Genomic DNA, 27,340 nt, shown 5'->3' on the forward strand with positions numbered 1-27,340 from the left:
AGAGGTGTGATGAAATTTATTGGTATCAGCAATACTGCTGCTGTATTTACTTAGCATCGTATCGATATCAAAATATTCAGCATTGCATATAAATCGCACATATATGATGAGATCAAATACTTTACAGTCCGGAACAGAACTTTTTCGATAAAAGTTTAAGATTGTCTGGTTTCGAAAGGGCTTAGGAGTAAAGAATCAGACAATAAAATCAAAATAAATAATTGGATTTTCATTTTTCTATTCTTTAAAACCAAGTTGAATGTTCCTTTCCAGGGTTAAAGGCAGTACTAGTTTTGAGCACAAGATGGCAGTCTAGGTGTTATCAATAAGAGGAAATGTATTTACTTATTTAATTTAAACAGAAAATGAAAAGTAAAAATAGGAAAGAAACTATAAGAGAAATAATGTCATCTGAACGGACGTGCAATTTTACACAATATGTTCAAAAAGGAGCAGGTAGAAAATAAAAGACTCCTTTCATACACAAAGGATTCTCTCCACACATCAGATAAATCTTAAATAAATCATGACTGTATCATTATTTACACATTATTAATATGAGCTATTGCATCTACACAACATTATTTCCTACCAGTGCATTTTTGTAGAAGTTTTTAAGCTGGTTTATATTTGTACTTTGCCCTTGACCAACATTCTTAAAACCAAAGTATTACTGTCTTATATTGTGGTTGGAATAATTTACATGTTTATATTTTGAATGTCTTTACTCAGAGTTAAGTGGAACTGTAGTCAAATTCCTTATGTGCACAAACGCTGCAATCAAAGCTGATTCTGATGAGTATTAGAGTAAAGGATACGCGTATGTCTCTGTCTTTAGGCATGACCTGTAGTTGTGTCATGTCTTCAATGCAACAGTCTATAAAACAGCCAGAAAGTTGAAGGTTTCGTTGCTTTTAAGACGGAGACGATCCGTGTGTCCTTACCTGGTGTGAGAGTCCGCTCTGCAGGACGCTGTTCCTGGCAATCTCACACAGATCACATGTGCTCAGCTTCCACAGCTGCGCCGCTATGGCGTACTCCTCCATCAGCGCTTCCTGGACATTTATTTCATGAGCATATTAGCAGCCAGACAAACAAAATGCACCTCAACACTCCTGCAACACCCAAAGATGCTTGAACACTTGATAACCCTCTGAGAGAAAGCAGTGTACCTTGGTGTAGTGGAACTGCATGGGATCGTCGGTGGACAGCGACACACACAGGCCTTTGTGCAGAAACTCTCGCAGTGGGTTCTTGGAGTACTGGAGGAAGAGGCTGTTGTTGCTCAGCGGGGACATGGCGATCGGGACCTGGGCCAGGTAGTACAGGTACTGCAACACCGGACTCTAAGGAAGACGAGGACAAGCATCAGGGATTACCGCTCTAGGTCAACACTCGTTCGTCTGTCAGACGATCCAGAACAACTTGCGTGTAAAGAGAAATCGGTGGATTTTTCAAGAATTATTTGACACCTTACTGAAACAAACATGGGATGAAACCTTCAAAACAAAATCTGGTGTTTAAGGTATGTAACAAAAAAAATAAAAAATCAATCTCTCAATCTGTCTGGTTTACCGACAGACATGTGGAGGTGTTTTATTGACCGGTAAACCAGACCAGACTTTGGTAGAAACTGAACATATTGCAGCAAAGTTGCTTTAAATCTGTTCCGTTATTGAACATGCTGGATATGGAAACGTTGCAAAAGATAAGAGTTTACATCATCTAGGGCAGGGAGGGAAGATCAAACTCATCTTCAGTTTTCAGCCACATCAAGATCATGAATCAATACAACTTTATGGGTTGTATTGAATCAACCCATTAAACATGTTAATATTTAACTGTCTGCATTTGATACATACTTCAATAATGTTGAATATCTTTTTACATTGATCAGTCCCTCCAGGGTTTTTTGAGTTTTTGCAATCAAAAATTGCAGATTTTGTGATGGTAATTTAGGAATATTTTCAAGGAATTTTTAAATATTTACAAATGTGATGTCAAATGTGACTTTGTATTACTTGATAACAGACTAGAACTTGACATCAAGTGAGGTTGAGGCAAGAGTGTCGTAAAGGTCAGAAACATTGCCACCTGCAGGCAGGATGCTAAAATGTTTATCAAGACATTGATGTGAATTTTGACCAGAATTTTCTCCCTGGAAACAACAAATTGTGCTTATTGTCTGTGGCTTTATGAATTCTTCTACGGTCACCGGCCGTTTCATGGCAGGAGGGCTGCACCTTCTTGAGGTTGAGTCCATGGGAGATGTTGTCTGCAGTCAGGAAGGCAGAGACCAGGTGGGTGATGGAGCCGGCCTCTCCACAGTGGGGACGAAACTGGAAGGTGTTCAGGCCTCGCTCCCTGTGGACAGAAACATTTTCAGAGTCACGTTGCCGGGAGCTTCACTTTGAATCTTTTCAATTGGCTAAAATCTCACAACTCTTTATCGTGCTTTCAGTATGCCTATTCAGTGGCGCAACTACGCATTATTCAGGTGGATGCGAAAACATATATCGGGCTAAGAGCAAGGTGAACTTATAACAATCTCACTCTCAAAAATGTTCACAAGGATTTCCTCATCACACTTGCGTTAAGGGCTTATTTCCACAAAAGGTGATGGTCATGTACACAAGAAATAAAGATGGGAGGTGATTGTGCTAGCAATTATCTGCCACTATCAGCCGCGAGGGCTAACCAATATTAACAGCAACAACTTTTAGCAAAACCCACTGATTTAATTTGTGCGTGTTACCTAAACAAAAGTCATTGTTAACCCTTTTTTTTCTCTCTATAATCGGCTGCACCAACAGGCTAAACTTACTTGCGCAGGTTGTTGAGCACCATGATGTTGGCATACATGTAGAAGAGGTAGTAGGTGTATGGAGGGTTGTTGTCTTCGATCCACTCCTCAGGCTTCGGGCTTTTGTAACTGAACATGTGGTCGCTGTGTTTGGACTCGTCGTCCACACTGTCGAACCCCGTTACCTGCAGGGCGACGGAGGCAACATTCACCATTATGCTCCACCAGATGTGGAGAAATCTTCTACAGTTTGTCTTTCCGTTCAGTTGGGTGTTGCGAAAGGACGTACGTATTTTAGGAACACATGGATTATTTTGTGCTTTTGAGGGTTGATGGTGGCCTCGAAAAGTGGAAGGAAAATGTTCTCAAGTATCTTGGCAAAGTTCGGCACCAGTTTCTTTGACTTGAAGATGTCACTGCAAGACAAGTAAACAAATAAACCCATCCTAGCAAATGAACAAATCAGACAGTTGCCTGTAAGTAATAGTTAAGTAACTGATCTTAAGTTTCTACATGATTACACTTTCGAAATGGACCCATGCTGACATCATGGTGTCTTTTGAGGGTAACGATCTGTGCTTTGCTCTGTAAGTAAGACTGAGTGCTTACTAGATCCTTGGAACCTGGATCATCCATCTCATGTTGGGGGAGTGGACCTTCTGCTGGATGAACCATGTGGCGAGGTTCTCCCACTCGCTGGGAGATCGGCCGTAAATCGACAGACGGGGCTCAGCATACTGATACGTACTCTCCTCCAGCTCGGCGGCAACTTCCTGAAACAAACATGCAAACCATACAGGAAGCCAGTGATGCTTTTTGTTAAGACAGAAGTAGGCACTTGCAATCACTCAGTATATAAAAAAGCAGCAGTAGTGTCTCACTATACTATGATGCAGAATGTTTTTAAGAGGTTTTATTGGCTCTAGTAGCCTTTACTTGAGAGGTCAGACAAGAAAGTAGGTAATGAGAGAGGGGAAAGACATGCGGCAAGGTCACCAGGCTGGGAATCGAACCTGTGACGGCCATGTACATATGTTGTGCATTGCTCCTGTGCCACCCTAGAATGACTTTTTTAATTAGAAACTCTAAAAAAAATTTCTAGAAAGATTTTAGACATGTAGGTACAACCTACAGGGTAAGTTCTGTTTCCTTGGGGTGTGAATATGATGCGACACAGTGGACGATTTCTCTCAGCCACTCTTCAAAGCGGTAGGTTAACTTACATCAAGTAAGTTAGTTGATGTAAGTTATCTTCTATAACTTATGTCAATGACTTCGGTGGTTAAACGTTGGGTTGCAGGTCTGTCTGTCTGTCTGTCTCAGTCCTTGAGTTCCTGGAAAAGACACTTCATCTGGTTTTCCTGCTGGTCATTAGAACCTCACCTCTGTCAGTTTGCAACTACAGTGTACAAACTCACCACCATGAGAGTGTGGATGAATGGGCCAATGACTGAATGTAGTGTAGAGCGTTTCAGGGTCCTCTGGACTACTAGTACACGCCATTAAGCATTTATGAATCTGCAAACGGCTACAAAAAATAACTGCTCACCTAAGCATTTCTTTATGTATGGTCATTTATTAAAACAAAATCCCTGAAAAGACCTTAAATTTACCTTAGTTAATCTTAGGGTCACCAGTTTGAGATGAGATTTATTTTAAGGTTCTTTACATAAAGTGCCAATTATTGAGATTTGTCTCGTAAATAGAAGGCAACCCTTGATGACTTCTCAATCCCATATAATATCAATATGAGATATATTGATATATAATATCAATACCTTTCTAAAGTAATGGCCGATGTCATTGTTTTCTTCCCAAAAACATTATTTGTAAAAATAGGTAGTGATTTAATTTTTTCAAAATCACTTTTGCTAGAAAATGACAGCGATTATTATAGGAATATGACAACATGGACTAGAGTCCCATTAAACCTCAGTAGAACACCAGATCTGTCCAGCAGTAACAAATGACATCATCTTGCGTGAAGCCTCTATTTGGGGGCATCGGTGCTTTTCCTCACCTTGACGAGACGCGCAAAGTACTCTCCTTTGATGTAGTTGTCGGTTTTCAAGTAAATCTCGCGCAGCTCGCTGGCTCCAACAGGGTTGTACTTGGAGTTGAACTTGTCGAAGCGGTGGAAGGTTTGTCTTCCCTGCCAGTCACAAGAGAGTGTGTGAAAGACAGTAAAACAGAACTTGGCATAAAACAGACATCAGATTAAACTCCTTTGCTTTCGTCCTGAACAATCAGAATAACAATCCATCAGTACATTTCCCTTAATTTGCAGCCTGATCAGTTAACATTAAAGTGGTTTTCCAGATGTTTTGACTCTTACTGCGTGGACGTCCAGTGAATCCACAGTCAGGTCATAGGGGTCCATGCTGAGCTTCTTAAAGACTTCTTTGAGAGTTATCTTCTGGTTGCCTTTTTCCAAGACCACCCGGTCTGCCTCTGTTTGGTACGATAGCTTTATGAATTTCAGCAGATGCTTCTGATTCATGCAGGCAGCAGCGTGTATATGTGTGTCCACCTAAGTTTGATCAAACAGGAAAGTTGGACATTGCGCCGTTGCTCGTCTAGACTTCAAACGTTACATCGGATCTAACGCTGGACCCGATGTCAAAATTGCAGACTAACCTTTCTGACGTTGTAGAAATCTCTATGTGCAACGCTTTTTAACTCTTTCATCTCAGCCATTTCATTTAGCATTTCATGAAGGTAGAATTTAGATTCCAAGAAGTTCAGCCGTCTGTGGCAGTAGGTTTTCCTGCAAAGCAACACAAAATACAGAGAAAGATTTTATGTGTTGTTGGGAATTACTGGGTATGAGAAACTTCTTTTAATCACTGAACTGCAGGGACGCAACCCTCTAATAAACAGGGATGATCCACTTTTTCACTTTCAATACCAATACAGGTATCTGAGGTTTAGTATCGGCCGATACTAATCCGATACAAAAAATGTGTGTCGAATTTCTTTTTTTAAACAGATATAAATGTACTGAATGACAAATTTATTTCCTTATTCTGCACCAGCAGCAGCAACACTTAAAAACCCCAATAGTATCACAAGCTTAGTTAAAACATGTAAAAATCACACAACTTTAAACAGGTCAGTCAGTGCAGTTAGGAACGTAACAGAGTAGAAAGCCTAGAATTAGACTGAATAGATCTGCTGTTATGGATTGACTACATCGTCACCCATACCCAATCTAGAATTTTTTCAATATCAGAACCGATACAGATATCAATATTGGATCGGTGAATCTTTACTAAAAACCAGTGGTGGGCACAGTGGAGCTAATTTATCATTCAGCGATTTGCTAACTTTGAAAAGGTTTAACACATTTTGCTTCCCCTAAATTCATTTTTCCGAATACATCCAAAATCACTAATTAACTTTACTGTTTTGTAATTATTCAGTTGGACAAAGTTCACTGTTTGTGTTTAAGTTTTGGTTATTGACTGTTAAGAATTATTCAAGTCGTTTATAGTTGTGCTCTTATTTTGAAGTGTGTGAAAACTGTTGATGCAACTCTTCGTGCGTTTTCTTTTTTTATTGAGCAAATGGCAAATATCTAAAAAAGAAACAAATGAGGTCTACAAAAGAGCATGAACAAACAACCAGCGTTAATTAAAAAAAAAAAAAAGCAAATATTCATAAATTACTTTGAGAGCCTCTTCACATTCCCCACCATTATTCTACAGATTTGGAATAATAAAGTTTAAAATTATATGAAAGTTTAAGCCCTACCATGGTCAGTTAGGTAAAATAGCTTCATCACTACCAATACTCAAAAGTCAACAACTGTAAAACTGAAACCATGAGGTCTGATCCAAAGAATCATTTCCTGAAGCACAACTGCACAGTTAGGTACTCAATCACAAATCTGATCATTTTGAGGGCGATATATTGTTTCACATATTGTTTCGCTGTAACATGGTGGATATCAGCATGGATGAATTCAGTACTTTAGCATTAGCTTCTTCGAAATACTTGTTGCAAAATAACTTTAGTGTAGAATTTACCCCCATCATGGTTCCCATCTGTTCCGACTTGCTAAACTATCATTTATCTTTGCCTGAGGTTGGGGAAATGATTGACGCTACCAGCTAAGACGTAACTCCCTCCATGACCTCAGCTTTGTGGAAGATGTTAAAGTGTTGGCTCACTCACGTTGGCCCATCAGCTATCATTGCAAGTACGTGGCTCAGATCGATGGTGAAGGTCTCCAGGTCAGGGTATGGCAGGCTGAGGGGTTGCTCTTGCTTCAAGGCCTCAGCGTTGGCATAAACATTGACTATTCCATCCTTCATCTTCAGCTCATAGTTCAGGTCCTCAGGAATGCCCTCCATGGAGTATGGGTCCTCTCCTTCTTGGGGGCTAGGCCAGGTGTCTGCACATGTTTGGAATAGACGAGCAAAACATTAAACCAGTGGTTCTTAACCTGGGTTCGATCGAACTGGGTCTCAGGGGTTCGGTGGAGCCTCTGCCGCGGAGGTAAAGACACTTGTGTAAAGTCGTGATGACGCCCCGCTTTGCCATCACTTGCTGCAGAGGATCAAGTTACATTGATTAGCCAATCAGAGCTGCGGAGGAGCACTGATTGAAGGAGTTCAACTCTCAGCATTGATTTGAACTTGTGTCTTTAATTACTTCAGCAAAACTCAAAAGTTTTTTCAAATTCTGTAGCTTTCGGTGTACTTCTAAACCTGCTCCTTAGTCGCATCTTTTCAGGGCTGCTACTGCCTCTCTTGGTGGTAACACAACCAATATTATTACATTACTAAATTAGAATACCGCAAAGTCTTTATTATGTATTAGAAATTTTTCATTCTCTTAACAATGTAGAACTAATTAAATGATCTAAACAAAACCTTAAAGTGGTTCCAGTTTCTCTCGATGGCCAACCTGTTGAAACTGTGGCAAATTTTAAATACCTTGGGTCGTTCCTGGACAGTCAGCTCAACTTTGCTGAAAACACTGACTATATTTTGAAGAACTGTTCTGAGACGCTACCTTTTAAGAAGACTTAGTTATCAGTCTTCTTAAAAGGTCTTCAAACTGGGGGAGGAGGGGTGGGGGGGGAATCATATTTTATTTATCACTACAGAATGGTTCAATGAATGCGTATATGAAACTGGTGGGTTCGGTACCTCAAAAAAGGTTAAGAACCACTGCATTAAACAATGCTGCTTTAAAGTAAAACTGGATTAAAAGAAATCACTGACTGAAAAAGACAGAAGCAGTCTTTCTGTGGGAAAGTCAGTAGCTGCATTTACATTGACCATAAAGCTGCACAGTTTAACATTTTGAAAATAAATTCGCTGAATGGAGACATGCTAATAAAAAAAAAACAACAAGTCATTTTTGGATGAAACATTTTGGCACTAGAATAAGGTGGGAGGTTTTTTTGGCCATATCGAAATTAGTTTATTTATCATTTCTTTCTCTATATTCACTGACTGGTAAACTGTGGAATGTGTTCACTATTTTAAACACCTGAAGTTAAATTTACAAAATGAGTACAAAGTAAAAAAATCCAGTCTGCTGATCCAGTCTGAGCACTTTGACCTACAAAACATTTCCGCTTTTACTTTTCACTCCTGGCTGTTATCACTACCTTCCTAAAATAATGGCCTAAGGTGATTTTTGCCAAAAGTGATTTTGACAAAAGAAAAAAAAAAAACACACTTCTGGCAAAAAAAATGACGGGCAATTATTTTAGGAATGTCACAATCTCAGATTTTAATGAATGTCTTGCACTGCAAATCGCTGAGATTTTTAAACATTAACATTTTGTCATCTACTAAGAAGTGAAGAACAAAAGCCATTGTCAGCAACTTAAGAACTTGTTTATATGCAGTATATCGCCAAAAGCATTTGTCCATCCGTCTCTGCTTCAACTCCTCTGGAACAGCTTTTGGCATGGGTCTGTATGTGATTTTCTTTATCCTGTCTTCCGAAAGCGAATTCATGAGAAGAAGGACTGGCTCTCGGTTTCCACCATTATTCACCCTGGTTGTGTTGCATTTGACTGAGGACAGGAAGGAGTCAAGTTCCAGTCAAGTTCCTCCAAGCCAAACTTGGTCATCCATGGGTTTATGGGCCTTCCTTTGTTCTCATACAGCTGGGAGGATGAAACTGTCTCAAATATTTTGTTGTACTGAAATAGGAGTTTCTTCTATTTCAGTACAATAGAAGAAACTCCTTTTGCATCTCCCGTTCCCTCCTTTTCAATACACTGCTGCATCCGATGGGTTTTTATTGCAGAAGGTGAAATAAGCTTCCGATGCAGCTGTTCACCCATAGAAACTAATCCCACAAAGATTTCTATGCACTCTTCTCAACCTTGTATGAAAGTCACATTAAGTTTGAAGGCCTGAAGGCATTAAATTTGCAGAAATTTGGCATAAACTCTGATTTTACATGTCTTAAAGGGGCAGTATTTGTGTTTTCTGAGAACATAGGCAGTACCATTCTATAGCACAATAAAACACCCATGTTACCTTCAGCTGTAAAAAATAAAAGAAGCTAAATATCTCAAATATGACTTTAATATAACTTTTTGTAATTTAATGGCTAGAAATTGGGCCTCTCTCTCTATAAGAAACTCCTGCTCTCTCTGAAACTCCACCTTTAGGAAGTCATCACTGCAGTGCTCCTCTTAACTCTTTAACAATGGTTTTACCAGTGTTTCACTGAGAAGTTGCACCAATAATAATCTCATCAGATCCACAGTTCCACTCGGTGTTTGCTAATTGCTTCTGGCTAGTCTGAAGGAGCTGAGTGTGGTAGTCGAGGGTGAGGTGTCCTCTGTGAGGCAGAAGCTTGGAAACAGCAGCTCAGGGGAGGACCTTCGTCTCAAAGGCAGAGCTAGGTCCACCCAGACATTTTGCACAGCTCAATGGTTGCTATGGAGAATAAAGAATTTCTCAAATATGCATGAATAAATCCTGGCAACACTCCAGCTATGTTTTTGATGAGGTAATAAAATTATAATATAATGTAAAGCTCAAAAAACTCAATTTTAGATATTACTGTCCCTTTAATTCCTCATGGTAGGGTTTCTGTTTTTCCCAATCACTTCAGCTTTGCCCTAATACCACTAAGAATTGATTGTGGAATATTTAGTAATAACAAAAATCATGACTAGACTTGCACAGGTGCCATCCAGTCAAGTTATTTCACTGAAATTTACTGAACTCCTTAGATTTTTTCATAAATGTCTGTAGAAGCAATCTGCATATTTAGGTGTTTGTACTTAGGTCAGATGGTCCAATGATCAGGATTTTCATGCCTTTTAAAGAGTAACTGTTTATATAAAGTTACTCTTATGTTTTGCAGAAAAAAAAAGATACAAAAAACTGTCCTAGCTTTCATCATGTATGAGTCAAGTCTTTGTACTCGGTAAACACTTCTGGTTGTGTGTTCATTCATCTCGAACCAGGAATAGCCTGACTGGCCTTGTGTCAGACACACACTGATACACATAGAGAGGAGCTGAAAATAGCAGTGAAAGATACTACTTTGCATTTTATCTTTACATACAATGCTTGAAATCGAGCTTGAAACAACAAATGGAAAGAATTTATCCCTGTGCTTCATACATCGTCAGTGCTCGAGTTGCATCTGATGAGTTTAAGAGCGGATGTCTGAAGATTAGCATCTGCAAGAGTGGGAGTGCAAACTCAGTAAATGTAGTGAATGCTTTGATGGAGTAACATTAGTTTAAAGATCTTACTGTACCTGGCAGAACCTCGTCTTCTTCGCTCCACTTCACATTCTCTCCATCGCGGAGGTACTTCGCAGTGGTTCTTGGGAAGCGGTGGTACACCAGCTTGGAGTATTTCTCTCGGATGACGAGGGCCTTAAAGAGACTCCTGGCTGCTTGTTCGTAATCCTCAACTGTGACCTGGAAACATTAAACAAGTTTAATGGAGAATTCACACCAGCGCTCTAGCGTGTTACTAGGTAAACGAGTAGAGTTTCTAAGGAAACTCTAGCTCCACCTAAAAGCCTCGGTCTTGGTTCGATTGAAGTGAATTTTGTTGCAGTTCGGATGCGTATGTGAAAAACAAGTGGACCGGAGAACGCTCAAAGGCAGGAAGTGAACTACAGTGCAGGGCATTCTAGGTAAATACAACCAAAACAAATGTGAGTGTTTCAAAAGCTGGAGAAATGGCTCCTTTTGTCTATTACCAAAGACAAAAGAGAAATCTTACAACATTCTACAGTCTGTCCCGTCCTTCTTGTGTATATAATTGTGGCTCCCAGGGATTTTACACACCCTTACAAGGAGTGATCTGGGTCTAGAGAATAAATGTAATATTTTGGGTCATTAAAAGTAATGATAATTATAGGACAAACTTAGGTAGCAAGACAAAATGTTGCAGGTCCAGTGATTTTCCCTTGTCTCCTTTAGCCCGATTCATGTTTTGGTTGTATCGTTTCTGGTTTGGATCTTCAATATTTATCACGGTGGCTTTTTCAATACAGACTTGTGTTTTTGCTATGTGTCCTTAAGTAGTACGCACCCCAGCACAGTAATCCCCACTGATGGTAACTCTCTGGTACTCCGGGAAGTTTTCTGGGATAAAGGCTTCGGCCCCTCCTGACGTAGTCAGTGGAGACGCCCTCCAGTCATCCTGTAAAGACATGGACTGGGAGCGCTTCAGCAAGAAGGTCTTCTTCCTGAAAGGGGAAGCAACAGGATCACATGACAAGCTGCAAGCTCACCTTCATAAAACTGTTCTAGTTCATAAAACTTTAAGTTTTCACTGTTGGGTACAGATGAGTTGAAGGTTTCCGAACAGTAACCCATGATGTACCTCTTCACTGATTCCTGAGATTGCTGCTCGGCCAGCTCCTTTTGCATCTCCCGCTCCCTGTCCTCGTGCAGGCCGATGGGACAGTCCTCCGGCACGCTGAACAGGGCCATGGCGTCCTTGGTGTCCTCCTCTCTCAGGGCAGAAGCATACACTTTCTCCGCCATGAGCCGGATCTTCTCATCCGCCACGCTCAGAGACATCTTCGGGAAGAGCCGGGCTATGTCTGGAAAAAGAGTAGCATTTTAGAGAAGCTCTTGGATTCATGTCACAAACTATCACAGGTAACCATTTTGTGGTAACCAGTGATAGACCCTGTCCATGGGAGCCCGTGAGCTTTTACCCAGTACACAGTCCTGCAAGGTTGCACTGAAACCAACTGCACTTTTACATGTTTTTTTTTCTGTGTGTGTGGTTTCGGGGACTGACAGTCTGACGGGACAACCCCATCATTTCTCCACTGTCCAACCGTGACATTTGCTGCAATCCTCCTGAGCTTTGTGCTGAGACCCCGAAAGAGGTAAGGATCATTTCGTAAGAATCACATGTATATTTGTATTAGTTTTTATTTATCTAAGCAAGTTGCCAACATACTAACATTATTTTAGAGATGGCAGTAAAAACATGTATCAAAGATAAACCAGAGACATCTGAATTTGAGTTTGAGGTGGGAGTTGGTGGATGTTTTGCTGAGCTTCATCTGACCTCTAGTTTGTAAACAACTTCCAAAAGGCTGTTCATGTTTCTGTCCAACATCCCGGCCAGGTTACAGTCAACACATTTTACACTGCCGCTAAGAGGCCCAGTACCGGTGTTGAAAACGTAAGGCCACAATTTATTTAGTGGACAAACGGAAGCGCATCCCACAAAAAAATATTTTTCATTAGGAAAAACATGCATTTTTCTCTGTCCCTTTCTAAGTTTTTCACTGCTTTGTGTTGGTCTGTCACATAAAATCCCAGCAACGTACTCTGAAGTTTATGGGTACAGCAGCTGGAACAATGTGGAAACTGAAACATGAACACAAGACTCCAGATAAAAACATGAATATAAAGTTTTAGAGGCTCCTGGGAGATTACTGCAAGTCCATTTGGACTGCAGCACACTTCCAAAGACATTATAATAAAACAGTCTGGTTTATTTAGGCTGGTTTATTTAGGCTGACCTGGATCTCTTTCACATCTGTGGCATGGCGCCTGGTGCTATATTTACCAGGCGCTTCTGTGAATTTGTATTTTGATCAGATCAGAAGAACAACAGCAGAGTTTTTTTGTTTTGTTTGTTTTTTTTAGACGGCTCAGCTGGCTGGCCAAACATTCCCTGCTGTGAAAGCTTCTGTTGCTATCCAGAACCAGAAGGAGATGTGTAGCTATTCTGACCTCCGTGTCATCACTGTTTCTGGCGTTAATGTTTGTGCCAGTCAGTGGGCCGCGTGGAGTTTCAATCAACAAGTAGGACATGAAGATGTGTGTACGTCCCAGAGTATTGGGTGACACAGGCAACGCTGTCAGAACTTTGAACGCTCTTGGCTCCCCAGAGACGACCGCAGGACTATTTACCTTCACACTGACACACTTTCTAAAGCTTTCATTCTGGCCGAAACAAACCTCTTGTAAAAAATGCTTAGATGTGTTGAACATTTTTATGTGTTGTTAACTTACCACCAAAGATTTTAAACTATTAAGGTAGTTGAAAGGATATTTTAGTGGTTGAACTAAAGTAAAGCAGTGCAAAAATAGTGGAAGAAAAATGACAACCACACATAACACTACTTCACAAATAAAAATCTGAAAGGTGCGGTGTGCAGACGGAAAGAGAGGAATAGACAAAGAAACAAAGAAAGAAACAGAAAAAGCAAGAAACAAAGAAATACAATTACAAATAGAAACTTTTTAAAATAAAAAAAAATCAAAAGAAAGAGAATGAAACCTACAATAACATGGTGTGCATGTAAACTGAAAAGGCTGGACGAGATGAGCATCAACCAGATCAAACTCAAGACTGACTCCAGAGGAGCTGCAGAAAAAGTTCAGCTGTTGGTGGAAGAAAACCATTCCAACTTTAGAGCAAAGGTTATCACAAACACATGAAGAGGAGAGCAAAGTTTAACCATTGGACTGGAAAAAACTCAGCACATCACTGTGGATGCACCATCACCATGGTGACAAATAGTGGTTGTGGCATCATGCTGTGGGTTATGAGGGATGGGGTCAGATCTGATGGGATGATGGAAAGAACTAAACACAAAGCAAGACTAGAAAAAAAAACCCTGTTAGAAGCTGTAATACAGGGGAAATGGATGGTGTAGAGCAAAACATTCTCATTTGACTGGAATGGCCCAGTCAAAGCATAGTGCTACATCTGTTTGAGAATACATGGCAAAACTTGAAAATGTGTGATCTAGAACTGCAAAGCTCAGAGATGTAAATTGCCGAAACCTGTGGCTGTTTGTGCCGTATGTTCAATATTCAAAACATTTGTGAAGCTACCATACATGAAATGATTCCCCACCTTATACAATATGAATCATCACGCTTTAACCGTCATGAAACTGAGAATAACATGTTCCTAAAGTATTGCGGCCTTTCGCTCCCGGCCAGTAGGTCATGAAAGCCCATCCTGACCAACACTGATAAAACTGCCATCACATTAGCATCACTCTACAGATCCACAACACGTCAGATTCCACTCCGTCTCTTACCTTCTGCAGTGATTTGGGCCATGTTTGTTTGTTTTTCTCACTCTTTTTTTTCTGCTAATTCAAACACTTCAGCTCTCATAAGAGTGAAAATCACTATCTAAAAAATAAAAAAATAAAAATGTCAGCTTCAGGTTGCTGGTTCTTAACACTTATAGAGGGTTTCTGCAGACACCTGGCAGTGTCCTGGACGTCGGAGGGTTTTTTGTTTTTACGCCTGTGATGCTTCTCGTCGAAGCGTCTGACTGCGACTGGGCTCGGTCCCGCTTTGCTCCGCTGTTTATGCCCTCCAGTGACAGCGCGCATGAAGCAGCTGCTAGCTGCTGCTGTCTTAAGTGTCCCTTTCTATCCAGCTATTTTCGGATGTTGAGAGCGTCATAGCAACATGGGCCTCTAATCCGAGCTGGCATGGCCGAGCGGGGCTGATAACAGGGGCGGCTGTCTGTGGTCCGGGTCAGTGGGAATAAAAACGTCGGGGCTCTTTAGGTCACGTCAAGGTCCTGAGAATAGATTTCAAAACATAACGCTTTGTGGAGAAGAAACAAACTCAAGGGCCCAGATTTCCACAGGGAAATTTGGGTTTTTAGAAACATGCCTCTGTTTAATGCTGAGAAGAAATGCTGTCTGTTGGATATTTTGGGTGGAAAAACAAAATGACTATAAAAGACGAATCCAGAAAACAATGTATTACTGAAACGCAAGGGAAAGGAACATTACGCTACATTCACACAGTGGATGAAAGCAGCTCAAATCAGATTTTTTTTTTTTAATTTATTGGCCATATGAGATCTTTTCACGCAAGCCTGAATGGCACCAATTCTGATCTTTTCATCCCCCCAAAAAATCTGATTTTAGCCACTTCCAAATGTGGTGCTAAATTGGATACAAATCCGAATGTTTCCAAGCGCCTGCTGCCTGAATGGCATTTTATCCGACATTTATGTCACTGACGTGAGACAGGCGTCGCAATTTGGCACCGGAAGAAGCCAGATCAGACATATTTCAATGTGAAAATCCTAATTATGAAATTATGAAAAAAAAGTCTGTAGATGTGTTTCCACTGACCATAAAATTGTGTAAACTGGAATTACAAAAAAAAAAAATTTGTTTAATGAAAACATGTCAATTCTGAAAAATCCCACGATTTTTGATAAAAAGTTTTGGAGAAAGGATGAGGTGGGGGGGGTTTTTCCGGCCATATCAAAATAAGTGTATTTCACAAAACTGAGATCGAAACAACCATTCAGCTGTGCAAAACGTCTTTTTTTGCATAACATGAGTCATGATCAACAACTGAAATGTTACCACTGGCAGAAAAAAACAAAGAAGACAACAAGAAGTCAAAATATCGACAAAGTTTTGCACACATTGTAAAGGAAGCAGCTTTCATCACATCACAACCCCACCACTCCTTCTCTACAGAAATTGCAGTCAATGCTCAACAAATCAGCGTTACGATTAGTCGTGCTTTATTTTTCTAGCTTCCTTTGTCTTATGATCTTGTGACAATCCTGTCTGCTCCCATTGCTGAATAAATTTTAAAATCCATCCATTATCACTTCCATTGCTGCTGTGTGACGTCAACATTCTTCTTCTGCGCATGCGGGTTCTTCAGGGAAGTAAACCATTACTTCCCTGAAGTAATGGTTCAGAAGTCTGACACTGATCGTAAACAGTCGGATTTCATGACCTGTTCATAGACTCTACTCGACGCCTTTTTCATAGTGACCTAATTAGGATATACAATCCCTGGCAAAAAACAAACAAACTTGAGAGTGACTACTCGAGGCATTTCAGTCAATATTTGTCAAAGAATGAATAACCGTTGGGAGTTTTATGAACTCCCACATGATACTGAGACAGGACGCTGCCTGTGCAGTAAGTCCAGTCATGAAACTTCCTCCCTACTACTCTATAGACATTTGTTGGAGGTATTGTAGACCAACAGCCACTCAGCGGCTGAGTGGTACGCAGTGTGAAAACTTCAGAACTGAGTCAGGTCTGTGCATGCAGAGGTTGCCAACTTTCTGCAGGGTAAATAGCCCAAGACCAACTACATCTGCCTTTCAGATTAGCTCAATAACAGCTTTAGGAGATGGGTTTCCATGACCAAGCAATTGCTTATGAACCTTAACATCACAAAGTGCAATGCAAAGCTTTAGCTTTAGTGGCGTAAAGCAAGTTGTTACTGGCCTTTAGAGTTGTTCTCTGAAGTAATGAAACACCTTTCTTGGCTTGGCAGGCCAAAGAACAAATATACGTTTGCTAGGCGGCTGTCAAGAGAGACGCGTTTAGCTGACATCATGTGTAAGGTTGGCTGGGTGGAGGCTGGGTGGAGGTTGGGCTCGGCACCGTTAAAACAATAAAATGAACTCAATGTCTCCAACGCTGGAACGCCTGAGCTGCCTTGACGATGGCATACATCTTGTATTTCACAACTTGAAAAACCTGTTCAAAGTGCTATGCAGTCAGAAGGTCCGTTGTTTCATAATTCAAACTTTGTGATAACTGTTTGAGGACGGCCACTTCCTGTTTCAACGTGAACATAGCAAGCGCCACAGGGACGGAGATGAGCAAGTCCAAAGAGTTGGAACGTCACTGACCTACAGAGAATCATCAGGATAAACCAGAGCAGGGACTGTTCATCTAATATCAGTGTCAGAACAAAATACACTTTTTTTTATCACTGTCTGAAGTTAAATCTGACCAAACCTCTTGTTTAAGTCACAATTATTATGAGATTTTTATTTTTTTGTAGCCATCTTCGTTTGTATACGTTTGGTCTGTATTGGGGATAAATGTCTTCTAAACTGTTTGACTTGGGTTTTTGATAATATAGAACAGAGGGTTAAAAACTTATCTTTAGAAAAGTTGCATGAACTCATCGACATGTACAGAAAATTATCTAAATTTCACCAACTTAATGTTTTACATTGAAAGCTGAAAAAAAAATCTGGTGCAGGACTAAGCTCCATTCTGTAAATCTGATCTGTGAACCGTTTTATGACCATGTTTGGACATGATTGATAATAGAATATTATATCTCAGTGGCGAAGTCCAGCCGAGATGCAACAAAGTATGAATTCAAATTGTTTTTGCTTCATGGATCCAAAACGGTTTCCTCTTATTAACTTAAGGAAAATGTTATTAATTACATCCATGTAAGTGAATCTTGAATATTGCTTTTCTAAACCAGGATATGCTATTAAATTAAGCAGTTTAATATCATAAATGTTTTTATCAAGAATTAACGATCCTACATTTCTACCAGAAGCAGAAAAAGTCTGGATGTACTCATTAAAAAACACTCATTGATTGAACATTTCAGTTAGTTTTAGATAACCTCTTGTTATTAATCATAGAAACAACTTTTTACAGGTTTATGTAGATGTTCCTACAGTAGAAAAACGACTCACTGAGGCATTTATGGCTGTTCTGTGGTATGTTACAAAACAGCACGTGCACTTATGTTAAAGTACATTCCTTATATTTTGCACACATCACCTGGTGTGGAATGTCAGTCGGTGGCTGTATTTACATGAACATAACCCTACAGGTTAATGCAAAACATACCGTGATGCATCACCAGCATGCACTGTTATGACAGTGAAAGAAACCGTCAGCCCTGATGTAAATACCTTTTCACTATTGCAGAAAGATTTTAAGCCTTTAGAGATTTCTGGGGTTTTTTGTTTGTTTCTGTCACACTTAAAGGGTTTAGATCATCAGTCTAAACCATTTTGGGCTTATGTTGAAAAGTAACTATACCTAAGGCAGAGAACTGGTTGTACCAGACCTTTGACAACAACAACTGCCATCAAGTGGTGGAACAACTAGCAACAGGTTTTGTATAACTCTGTAGCTGGAATCCTGGCACACTTTAATTCAGAGACGCTGAAAGGTTTTCCAGCCTGAACAACCTCTTCAGGGTCACATGACAACATTGAAAAAGTCCAGACTTTAAACAAGGCAGCTGAAGAAAAAACTACTTTTTTTGGTTGAGACATTCAATAATGGGTTTACTGGTGTGTTTTGGACCCCTGTGTGCTTGGTCATGCATTTTTCTTCAGAATTGTCTGAATGCTAGACCGTCACTCTACCGCATGTATGCTCTTCTAAAACTTTTCATGGGTGCTCAACCCGGTTCTTTTGTGACCCAAATGAGTCGCTGATGCACTCTTTGTTTTGGTAGTGCAGCCACTCCTTCAACGGTTTGATGTTTTAGCTTTGTAACCCTTTCCAGACTGATGCATGTCAGTGATTTGTACATATGATATGGTGTTTGCATTCGGGTGTTTTCACATAAACACTCTGTTGGGCTACGGTTGACTCTAAATGCATCTTGTATCGAGTAGTACCATGTAGTTTTTCATTGATGTTGAACTCAGCTCTCCGTTTAGCTTTTTTTTCTCTCTTCCTGCAGGTGTAGAAGAAGACTTCTACGGTGTTGTCTTGTATTCTCTCTATCTTTCTTTCTTTATCTCCTTTCTCTTTAAACCTTTTCCCTCAGTTTTCTTTCACATCTTCCTGTCCATTGCATTTGAAATAAACCCAAACTAAGTTTTATTCATAAATATGATTAAAACTTACTTTGGGTTAAGTTTTAATCCAGAAAACCCCCCCGAAATTTTCCACTTGTGAAAGTAAATCTTTTGGGCTTCGCCTTGGCACTCAGACAACAATTCTGAGTGTTGTCTGAGTGCCAACACTCAGACAGCATACGTTAAAAAAATAAAAGTTTTGTTCCTCTTTATATCAGACCTAATGTGTTGCTTTTTAAAATCTTTTGTCCATATTCATGTTGTCAGATAGGTTCTACTGAAGTGATTTCTTGACTACAGGGCAATAACTTTTCTACAAAGGTTTTGATAACTTTTTTCCCGTTAGTTACCTTGATCTGGGACCTGAAACATTATGTGTGAGAAGAAATGTGTTTGGTGGCAGGTACTTTCTCTCAACATTAAATCCATGTGCTGTCGGTCTGTTTTGGAAGAGCTAAATATGGTAAAGTATAGACATGTCACCATCGATTCCACCGGGTGTTTATTCTTTGTCAGTCATTGTTCATAAGCATGAAAAAAAGAGTCCAAACAAGAACTGAGAGCAAATACATGTCTCTTAGCTCGCAGGCTTCTAGTATAAACCGAGCTGAATCCAAAGAATGCCTAAGATTATACAAACCAACATGAAAAATGTTGCAACTAAAAACCAGCATACTCTCACATGACTCATTCCTGTTTTTGGCTGCAGGCTTTGGGCTGCATTTGTTGATGAAAATACATTTTAAAAGAAAAGAATTACGTTAGTCTGTATGAGTGGCACAGAGTGCAGTTCCCTGGTTTCTTACATTAAGGGTCACCTGCAGTATGTTGAGCCCAGCTGTTTATTGAAGAAACAGAGTTATATTTCTAATATATCTGATTTATGAGACATCCATGCAGCTACATCTAACAGGAAACCACACACTCCTTCACGGGAGCAGAGCGTCTTCATGCGTTGAGATGACAAAAAAAAAAAAATTGTCTTTATTTCTCATGTTTACATGCTGCCAACAGCTTACAGGCATGTTCCTGTTGCGTATTAATTACTGTAATGAACAGAGCAGGGATGCTGACTAGAGCTGTAATGTTCTGTCACACCGTGTATTTTTTATCCTCCCGCCATGCGTCCCATACCCCCCCCGACCCCTGAATCGGGAATTTTGACTTACCTTTCCCTAAGCATGGTGTGGACTGCTGCTTGAAAAACGGAGTGTCCCTTCTCTTCATTTTGATTCACCTAAAAGATGCAAAGCTTTGATTAATACAAATATATGTATAAGTATATGTATATGTATATATATATATATATATATGTATTTTCAGTCTCATGCTGGCTTATATTTATAACACCTAAACTCTTCTACCTATTTATTTATTCACTTCCCATAAATATGGGAAATACAAAAACACCAAGAAATGTATTTTATACTCATTTTAAATGTTGGATCTATTCTTTGTTCTAAAACTTAAAGAAGTTTGTTTAGCTTTTTTTAAGAAATGATCAAATAAAATCATTTCATAAAAGGAAATCTGTTTTTACTTCAACAACTTGTCTTTATTCTAGGAGGAATTTTGCGCCTGCAGACAAATTTTATTTTTGCAGGAATGATTCCAGAACTGGTTTGTTGTTGGAGGATAAAACTCTGGAGGAAGGATTTCCAGCTCCAGGCACTGACTGTTCTCCAACGTTCACATGTCTGAGTCGTCTCCTGAGCATGAAATCATCTTCCACGTAGTCCTTCTATGACCTCATTTGGTCCAGGTGTGTTGAAGTACAGCCGTCTAACAGCTGCAGTACATCAGCCGAGTTTCCATCGAGTAAATTGCGCTATTTGAAATTTTGAAAATAAATTGGCTTTATTGAAATCTGCCAATTTTGAAAAATTTTTCGCCAAGAAGTTTTGCTTCTGTGATGAGGTGGTTTTTATCATAAGATGTGTTTTGTTTTGTTTTTTCAAAATTGCCGTGTTTCCATTAATCAAATTTATTTTTGTAATTCCAATTTGTGCACTTATATATTCAGTGAAAGTGCAGCTTTAATTGTAATGTTTTATGTTGGCCTGCCGAATACAATCCCTATGAAACACATTCAGGTTTGTGATTGTAACGAGACATTTAGAAATGTTCAATCTCAATACTTTGGAAAGCAAATAATGCAGCTAATAAGGAACATGACTGCATACATAAAATGCAATCTCACATTGCAACTCAACACACAGAGCAACGTGTGATTGGGAAAGCAGACTCCGCAGAACAAAAACTATGAACTGTGTTTAAACCAAAAGGTTTAGTTGGCTGCGTTCTGTCTTTTCCTCATGCTGCTTAGCAAAGTTTGCTTGTGTTTCACACAACAAGCCACCGTGCTGAACTGTGGCTTCTGTCTGGCCACTGTTTGTGAAACAGATGAGAAGACAGAAGAAGACAGAGGAAACCAACGCTGGTTCATTGAGAAAGTTTCACTTTGAGTGACTTGTCTGGTTTTAGAAGAAGTTCCTGCTTTTGTGCTTTGCCACTTGCTTCTGTACCTCTAGCACTACGACGTTAGAAAGCAGCAAAGTCACTGCTTATTTAAATAGATATCTTGGGGTTTGAGTGGAGTTTGGCTTCTCATAAGAAGCTTAAAAGGAAAACTTTTAATCCATCTTCTACTTCTTGGTAAGGCCTATAGCTACTGGAGGTTTGGAGGTAAACCTCTAATAGTCCCTGATGGTTGTAAACAAAACCATGAAGCTGATGCTAACTTTAGCATCATCAGCGTTCTCACAGTGCTTATTAATAACTCAGGCCACGCCTAGCATTCTGGCACACTTTCTTTTCTATACCAATAACCCAAAATGCTTCCAGATACCAGATTTAAAAGTGCTGCACTTGTCTTCAAGTTTTGTAGTCTAGTACTGTCAACCAGCCTGACTCTGACTCTTTAGTCTATCAATGCAACGGGGCAATGTCTCAAACATAAAATTAGGCCAAGTAATGCTCATTTCCTTTGTCAATTTAGCTTAAAAATAATATTATTTTATCCAAATGTTTCTTCTGATTGGATTCCAATAGAGAATTTGTGAAGAGAGCCAAACTTAGGGTGTTTGTAAGGAGTCTTTCTCCAGCCACTAAGAGTTTGCGCTCATCATAAAAGATGAATCATCAGTGAAAACCGGTTTAAAGGTTTAAGAGTTCTAAGAAGCGTTGCTGCAATGCCAAGAAAGGTTTAGATTTTTGAAAACAATACATCTTTTCCCAATGTTCCAGTTTTGTTAAAATATAAGAAAATTTGAAGGGAAATAAGTGATTTATTTCCCTTCCAAAACAAATTGTGTATTTTCTTATGTTTTGGTCGTTGCATGTCTCATTTACTATCAGAAATACATTTTAAAATTGAATCTAAGGGCTGCACCTTGGTAGAACTTGCTTTGCAGCAAGCAGGGAACATGGATGAATAGGATTTAACTCCTATTCATCCTTGGGGTGTGAATAATTTTGACCTAAATCTAAATAGAGCAGAGTGTGAAGCTTAAAGCAGACATCTTCTTAAGTGGAGCTCATAACATTAGCGTAAACCGACTTGAGCAGACGATGTCCCATATTGACTGCAACTGTGAAAGACTTCTTGAGACGAGACATTTCATAAAAACGTGAGATCTGGTGGCGCACCCCTATTCGTTACAGCAGATAAGATATTAACAGCTAATACCCTCTGCAAAGAACCCCACTTTTAAAAAAACATCTAACCCATTGTTTTAATGGGAACTCAGAGTCAGATGTATGGCAGATACATTTAATCCCATCATCTGGTTGGAGCATGCTTACAGTTGGTTTAGATGCCAAGTCCAACACGTCACATAAGACACACATTCATGTACAGGCACATTTCATGTGCAGGGAGAACAAGCAGCCTCTTTGTTCACCTCATGTTAAATTGCAGCAATAAATGTGAAAAATGTGTATAGTCAAATTTCTAGCCTTTCATTACATTACCTGATCAGAGCTGTTTACTTTGATTGGAAAGGCTGGTTTGTAGAATGAGGCTTTTAATGCTGGGATGTCCAACTCCAACAGCTAGGTCACATTTAAATCCTTAAACCAGAGAAAGTGAACGCAGTTCGCTCCAGGTTCATGGAGCAGACTGACGTAATACTGCCCCTTCCCCACTTATTGCTGCATGATGCTGGCTGCTTACACACTTTTTCCTCACCTACAAGAAAGGTAAGTTCTACTGTTTGGATATAATTCCATATCCGAAAGAATCAAACATCAGCCATAGCCTTGAAACTAAACCTGCTCTTTGCTTTCCATAATAAAAAAATAAAAAATAAATGTTTTAATAATAAATTTTAATTGCAAATTATAAAATCGAATCTATTTTTCAATCATTCATATAAAAATATAAGCTAAAAGAACTTATTGAATGTACTACGCTCATCTTTCTGATTGGCTCTCACTCCAAGTAAGGAAGCCGCGTTCTCCTCGAGCTAGCTTAGCTTGTTATGCTAGCAAGCGCGAAATGGAGACGTTTTGTCAAGAAAAATACCGAAGGAATTGACAAGCACTAGACACTGCGGCAAAAAATCCTAACAACTCATGGCCAACTAAAGGCAGAAGACATATATGATATATGTTATGCAAGAATAAATAAAAGACGTTCTTGCATAACTCGGTGCATTTATATAACGTAGGACATCAGACACGAACACGGAACCCATAATCTTCAATGTCAGCCTCACTCGACACCCCCATCTAGTGGCGTGGAGTGATGTGACAATATATAACACAACATCATGAGGCAGAATTTATGCTAAACGGAAGCTAATAATACTGTTTGGAGGGCCATGATGAATAAACTACAGTTGCCATAAAAAAAGTCAAAGCAATGAGTGACAGGTCTCTTAGGCAACAAACTGCAGATTAGTCAGCCGAACAAAAAGTCTCACAATTTAACTTGCTTAGTTTAACTCCATGAAAATCAGAAGAAAATAAATAATGTTCTGTCCAATGATCAGCCCATAAAAATTACAAAACTTGCAATTAACTTTACATGTTTTGGCATTTTTTTGCTGTTCTGTGTATTGTAATCAAAATTATAAAAGTAAAGGTTACACGTTGCACATAACATTAAGATAACTCTAACAGCCAATATGTTATATGTTTTTTTAGCAGCAGGAGGAACAGAAGCAATAAATGTTTCAATAAGAGCAAAAAGATCACATTTTACATTTTTCTCTTTTGTATATTTAAACAATGAAGTAACCAGTCATGGTTGTGTGTGCTTACACTTAAATCTATTACACTGCAAAAACACAACATCTTATCAAGTAAGTTTGGTCTAGTTTCTAGTGCAAATATCTTAGTAAACGTTAAATAAGACACGACTAACTACCAAGTAACTTTCCAGCAAAATTTTGTTTTAAATAAATAATTCTTTATATTTTGAAAAGTACTGTTTGCACTGGCAGATTTTTTTTTCCATTTTATAAGAGTACTAGCATTTTTTCATTATTCATTATGTTAAATGACTTAAATAACTTAAAACAAGTCTTTTTTGTCTTGTTAAAAAAAGTTACTTTTAAGTTAGTACACTTGATGTCTCAGCACGATCTAGAAAAACTCATCCATGTGTTTATGTTTAGCCGCATTGATTACTGCAACAGCATCTTCACAGGTCTGACTAACAAATCAATCAAACAGCTGCAGCTGATCCAGAAGTTGCTGCTGCTGCTGTTCTGACTAAAACCAGGAAGATAGAGACATAACACCAGTTTTAAAGTCCCTACACTGGCTCCCTGTAGCTCAGAGAATAGACTTTAAAATACTGTTGTTAGTTTATAAATCACTGAACGGTTTAGCACCACAATACCTTAAAGATCTGTTATTGTTGTACCAACCGTCTAGACCCCTCACATCTTCTGGTTCTGCTCTGCTCTGCATCCCCAGAACCAAACGAGGAGAAGCAGCATTCAGCTTCTATGCACCACAAATTTGGAACAAACTTCCAGAAAACTGTAAAACAGCTGAAACACTGGGTGCCTTTGAAAATCAAATTAAAACCCACCTGTTTAGAGTTGCTTATGGCTAAATTAGGATTTGAGTGTGGGTTTTGATGTCTTCGATGTTTTTATGTTTACTTTTTATCTATTTATTCTCACTGCTTACGTTTTAATGATGTAAAGCCCCCCAGAAAATGTCCCAGTAAAACGACGTTTAACTAAAGTCCTACGGGGTTTAGAGTCCCAGTTGAAGGCGTTTCAACTAAAAAGGTTGGAGTCCTTGTCAAACGGTGTTTTTGACTAAAATCCCAGAGGGTTGGAGTCCCAGTTAAACGACGTTTAACTGAAGCCCTAAAATTAGTGCAAGTTTTAATGTTTTTATCTTTTTTTAATCGTTTTCAAAATCTTTTTCTCTTTCTCACCGTTTATTCAATGTCACATGCTGTTTTTATTTTAATTATGTAAAGCACTTTGAAATGCCTTGCTGCTGAAATGTGCTATACAAATAAAATTTTATTGATTGATTGATTGATATGATATTTGCACTAGAAAACACTTAGTAAAAGTGTTTTTTCAGCGTGCCCAACATTTGTTTTTTAAAGAAGCATTTTCACATCCTTATTTGGTTTTTTGCTCTTCTCTTTGCTGTTTGGTAAACTGAGAACGACAGAAAGAAAGATTTTGTAAATATTCTCTTTTTCCTTTTTCTTTTTTTCTACACCAAGACCCAGAAGGTGCAATAACTAACTTCTGTTATTACCCTTCCTCCTCCCTCATGACTCTGTACTTCTGCAACCACCCCCGTCAGAATAACGACAGTTTTACTCGCACCATTAAACACTGGCAGTTCTATAGGTTTTTAACTCTCCCAGGAATCTTTGCAGGGTTTTTTTTTTTTTTGTTCTGGAGCAAAAAATCCGTTCAGACGTGAGATTTGTCCAGACTTGTTGGTTTTGTTCATCTGGTTCTCCATTGCATGCAAACTCCAAACGATCCCACGGGTTAACACTCATGCTGTTGTTGTCAAGTTAATTTTGAGTGAATAAAGTTATATCTGTAAGAATCATATTCTTAAGAAAAATAATCATATTCTTACAGATATAACTGTATCTGTAAGAAGACAGGCTTGTCTCTACTTTTTTTGTGTGTGCAAACTGGATCAAGAACACGCCCACACCCAGAACAAAAACAAAAACCTCCAAAAGTTTTTGTTTTGATCCACTTGTCCTGACAATCACATCCATCAGACTGACCTTTTATGTGATTTCTCTAAAAATTGGAGAAAAAAAAGAAGATCTTTGCTCCAAAAAAAACAGAACTTCCGATCCATTGATCTCCTACGCTACAATAAAAGAAGCAGAACTAAAAACGGAGCTGCACATTTTTACCTTGGATGCAAATTACAGCCACGTTTCTTTGTTTGTTTGTTTGTTTGTTTGAATTTTCATTCAACGGACTCTGCCACGGAAATTCATGCGAATGTGAGAGTGATGAAAGCCTTACAGTACAGTCAGAATGCCGGGCGTTGCTGTGTACTTACTGCTGGATGTTGTCACTGCAGGGCTGCGTGCGGCGCTCAGACCTCTCAGCACGGCTCAGACCCTTCTGAGGAGCAGCCTCTAGCAGACACACAGCCGTTTCACTCCTACGCTGCCAGCCTGACCTGACTGGTGATATGCAGGAACACGGAGAGTTTCAGGAAGTGAGGCGCGATCATGTCAGGGCGGTAGAGGAAGTGCCGGAGGAAGGCTTACATCTGCACCAGCGCTGTTAAGTCTGTTAAGTGGATGACAGCTATTTTTAGACCACGCCCTTCTCTGTGTTGCTCTCAGCCTGGTATTGTTGGGTCATTGTTGGTTGGGCTGGCTGTGTTCCTCAGGTTCATGTTAGGAGTGTGAGTTGGCATTAAAGCCGTGGTAAAAAAAAAAAAACAGAAAAGAAAAGAAAAGAAAAAGATCTGTAGTCATGACAACAAACGAAAATACACCCTCTTTCAAAACACAGGGTTTTATAGTTCTCCAACTGGTTCTAAAATGACCTAAATTTCTAATTTATGTGACATATATAGCACAGTCTGCACTCACAGACTGTGTTACGAAAACAAAAGAAAAATGTCAATGAGCTATGTGTGAAAAAGTAAGTACAGCCTTACTGTTTCTATTTGAGAATCACACGTTCATTTAAAACATGCCAGACAGTGGGCCCGGAACACCAAGACTCGTGACCTCTGACCTACGAGGAACCGTTTGTAAAAATAAAAGGAATTTGGGTAATTTAGCCTGTGAGAGCATGGAAAAAAGGGGGTTACATTTTCAAAGTTGTATTTTTATTAATTCATTTATAAATGTCACAGTTTCCAACTTTATGAACTAAATATTTTGCTTCAAACTAAATATTTAGCTTGTTAATATATTTGGTTTCAAGCTAGCTTAGAAACCTAGCTTGAAACTGAACTATGTAGTTTGAAGCTAGCTTTGTTTGGAGCTAAATAT

General features: G+C 39.2%; 1 protein-coding gene across 4 annotated transcripts in view; it reads right to left on the reverse strand.

Annotated features, from left to right (window-relative positions):
- Positions 1 to 26,754, reverse strand: part of ampd3b (adenosine monophosphate deaminase 3b) — a 30,353-nt gene extending 3,599 nt beyond the window's left edge. The window contains exons 1-16 of one of the 4 annotated variants that reach the window (XM_081607706.1): positions 26,603 to 26,754; positions 26,389 to 26,515; positions 20,040 to 20,107; positions 11,635 to 11,857; positions 11,341 to 11,497; positions 10,553 to 10,718; positions 6,980 to 7,199; positions 5,441 to 5,570; positions 5,139 to 5,333; positions 4,824 to 4,955; positions 3,413 to 3,576; positions 3,093 to 3,219; positions 2,825 to 2,988; positions 2,244 to 2,364; positions 1,173 to 1,346; positions 945 to 1,055 (exon numbers count right to left, since the gene is read on the reverse strand). In XM_081607706.1, the coding sequence (XP_081463832.1) occupies positions 945 to 1,055; positions 1,173 to 1,346; positions 2,244 to 2,364; positions 2,825 to 2,988; positions 3,093 to 3,219; positions 3,413 to 3,576; positions 4,824 to 4,955; positions 5,139 to 5,333; positions 5,441 to 5,570; positions 6,980 to 7,199; positions 10,553 to 10,718; positions 11,341 to 11,497; positions 11,635 to 11,857; positions 20,040 to 20,097 (2,142 nt within the window). In that variant the 5' untranslated portion in view covers positions 20,098 to 20,107; positions 26,389 to 26,515; positions 26,603 to 26,754. The other 3 variants (XM_081607705.1, XM_081607709.1, XM_081607708.1) reach the window with 3 other exon arrangements.
- Positions 26,755 to 27,340: the final 586 nt, after the last annotated feature.

Source organism: Poecilia reticulata, chromosome 6, assembly GCF_904066995.2.
Source record: "Poecilia reticulata chromosome 6, P_reticulata-male-v2, whole genome shotgun sequence".
NCBI classification, from domain to species: domain Eukaryota; kingdom Metazoa; phylum Chordata; class Actinopteri; order Cyprinodontiformes; family Poeciliidae; genus Poecilia; species Poecilia reticulata.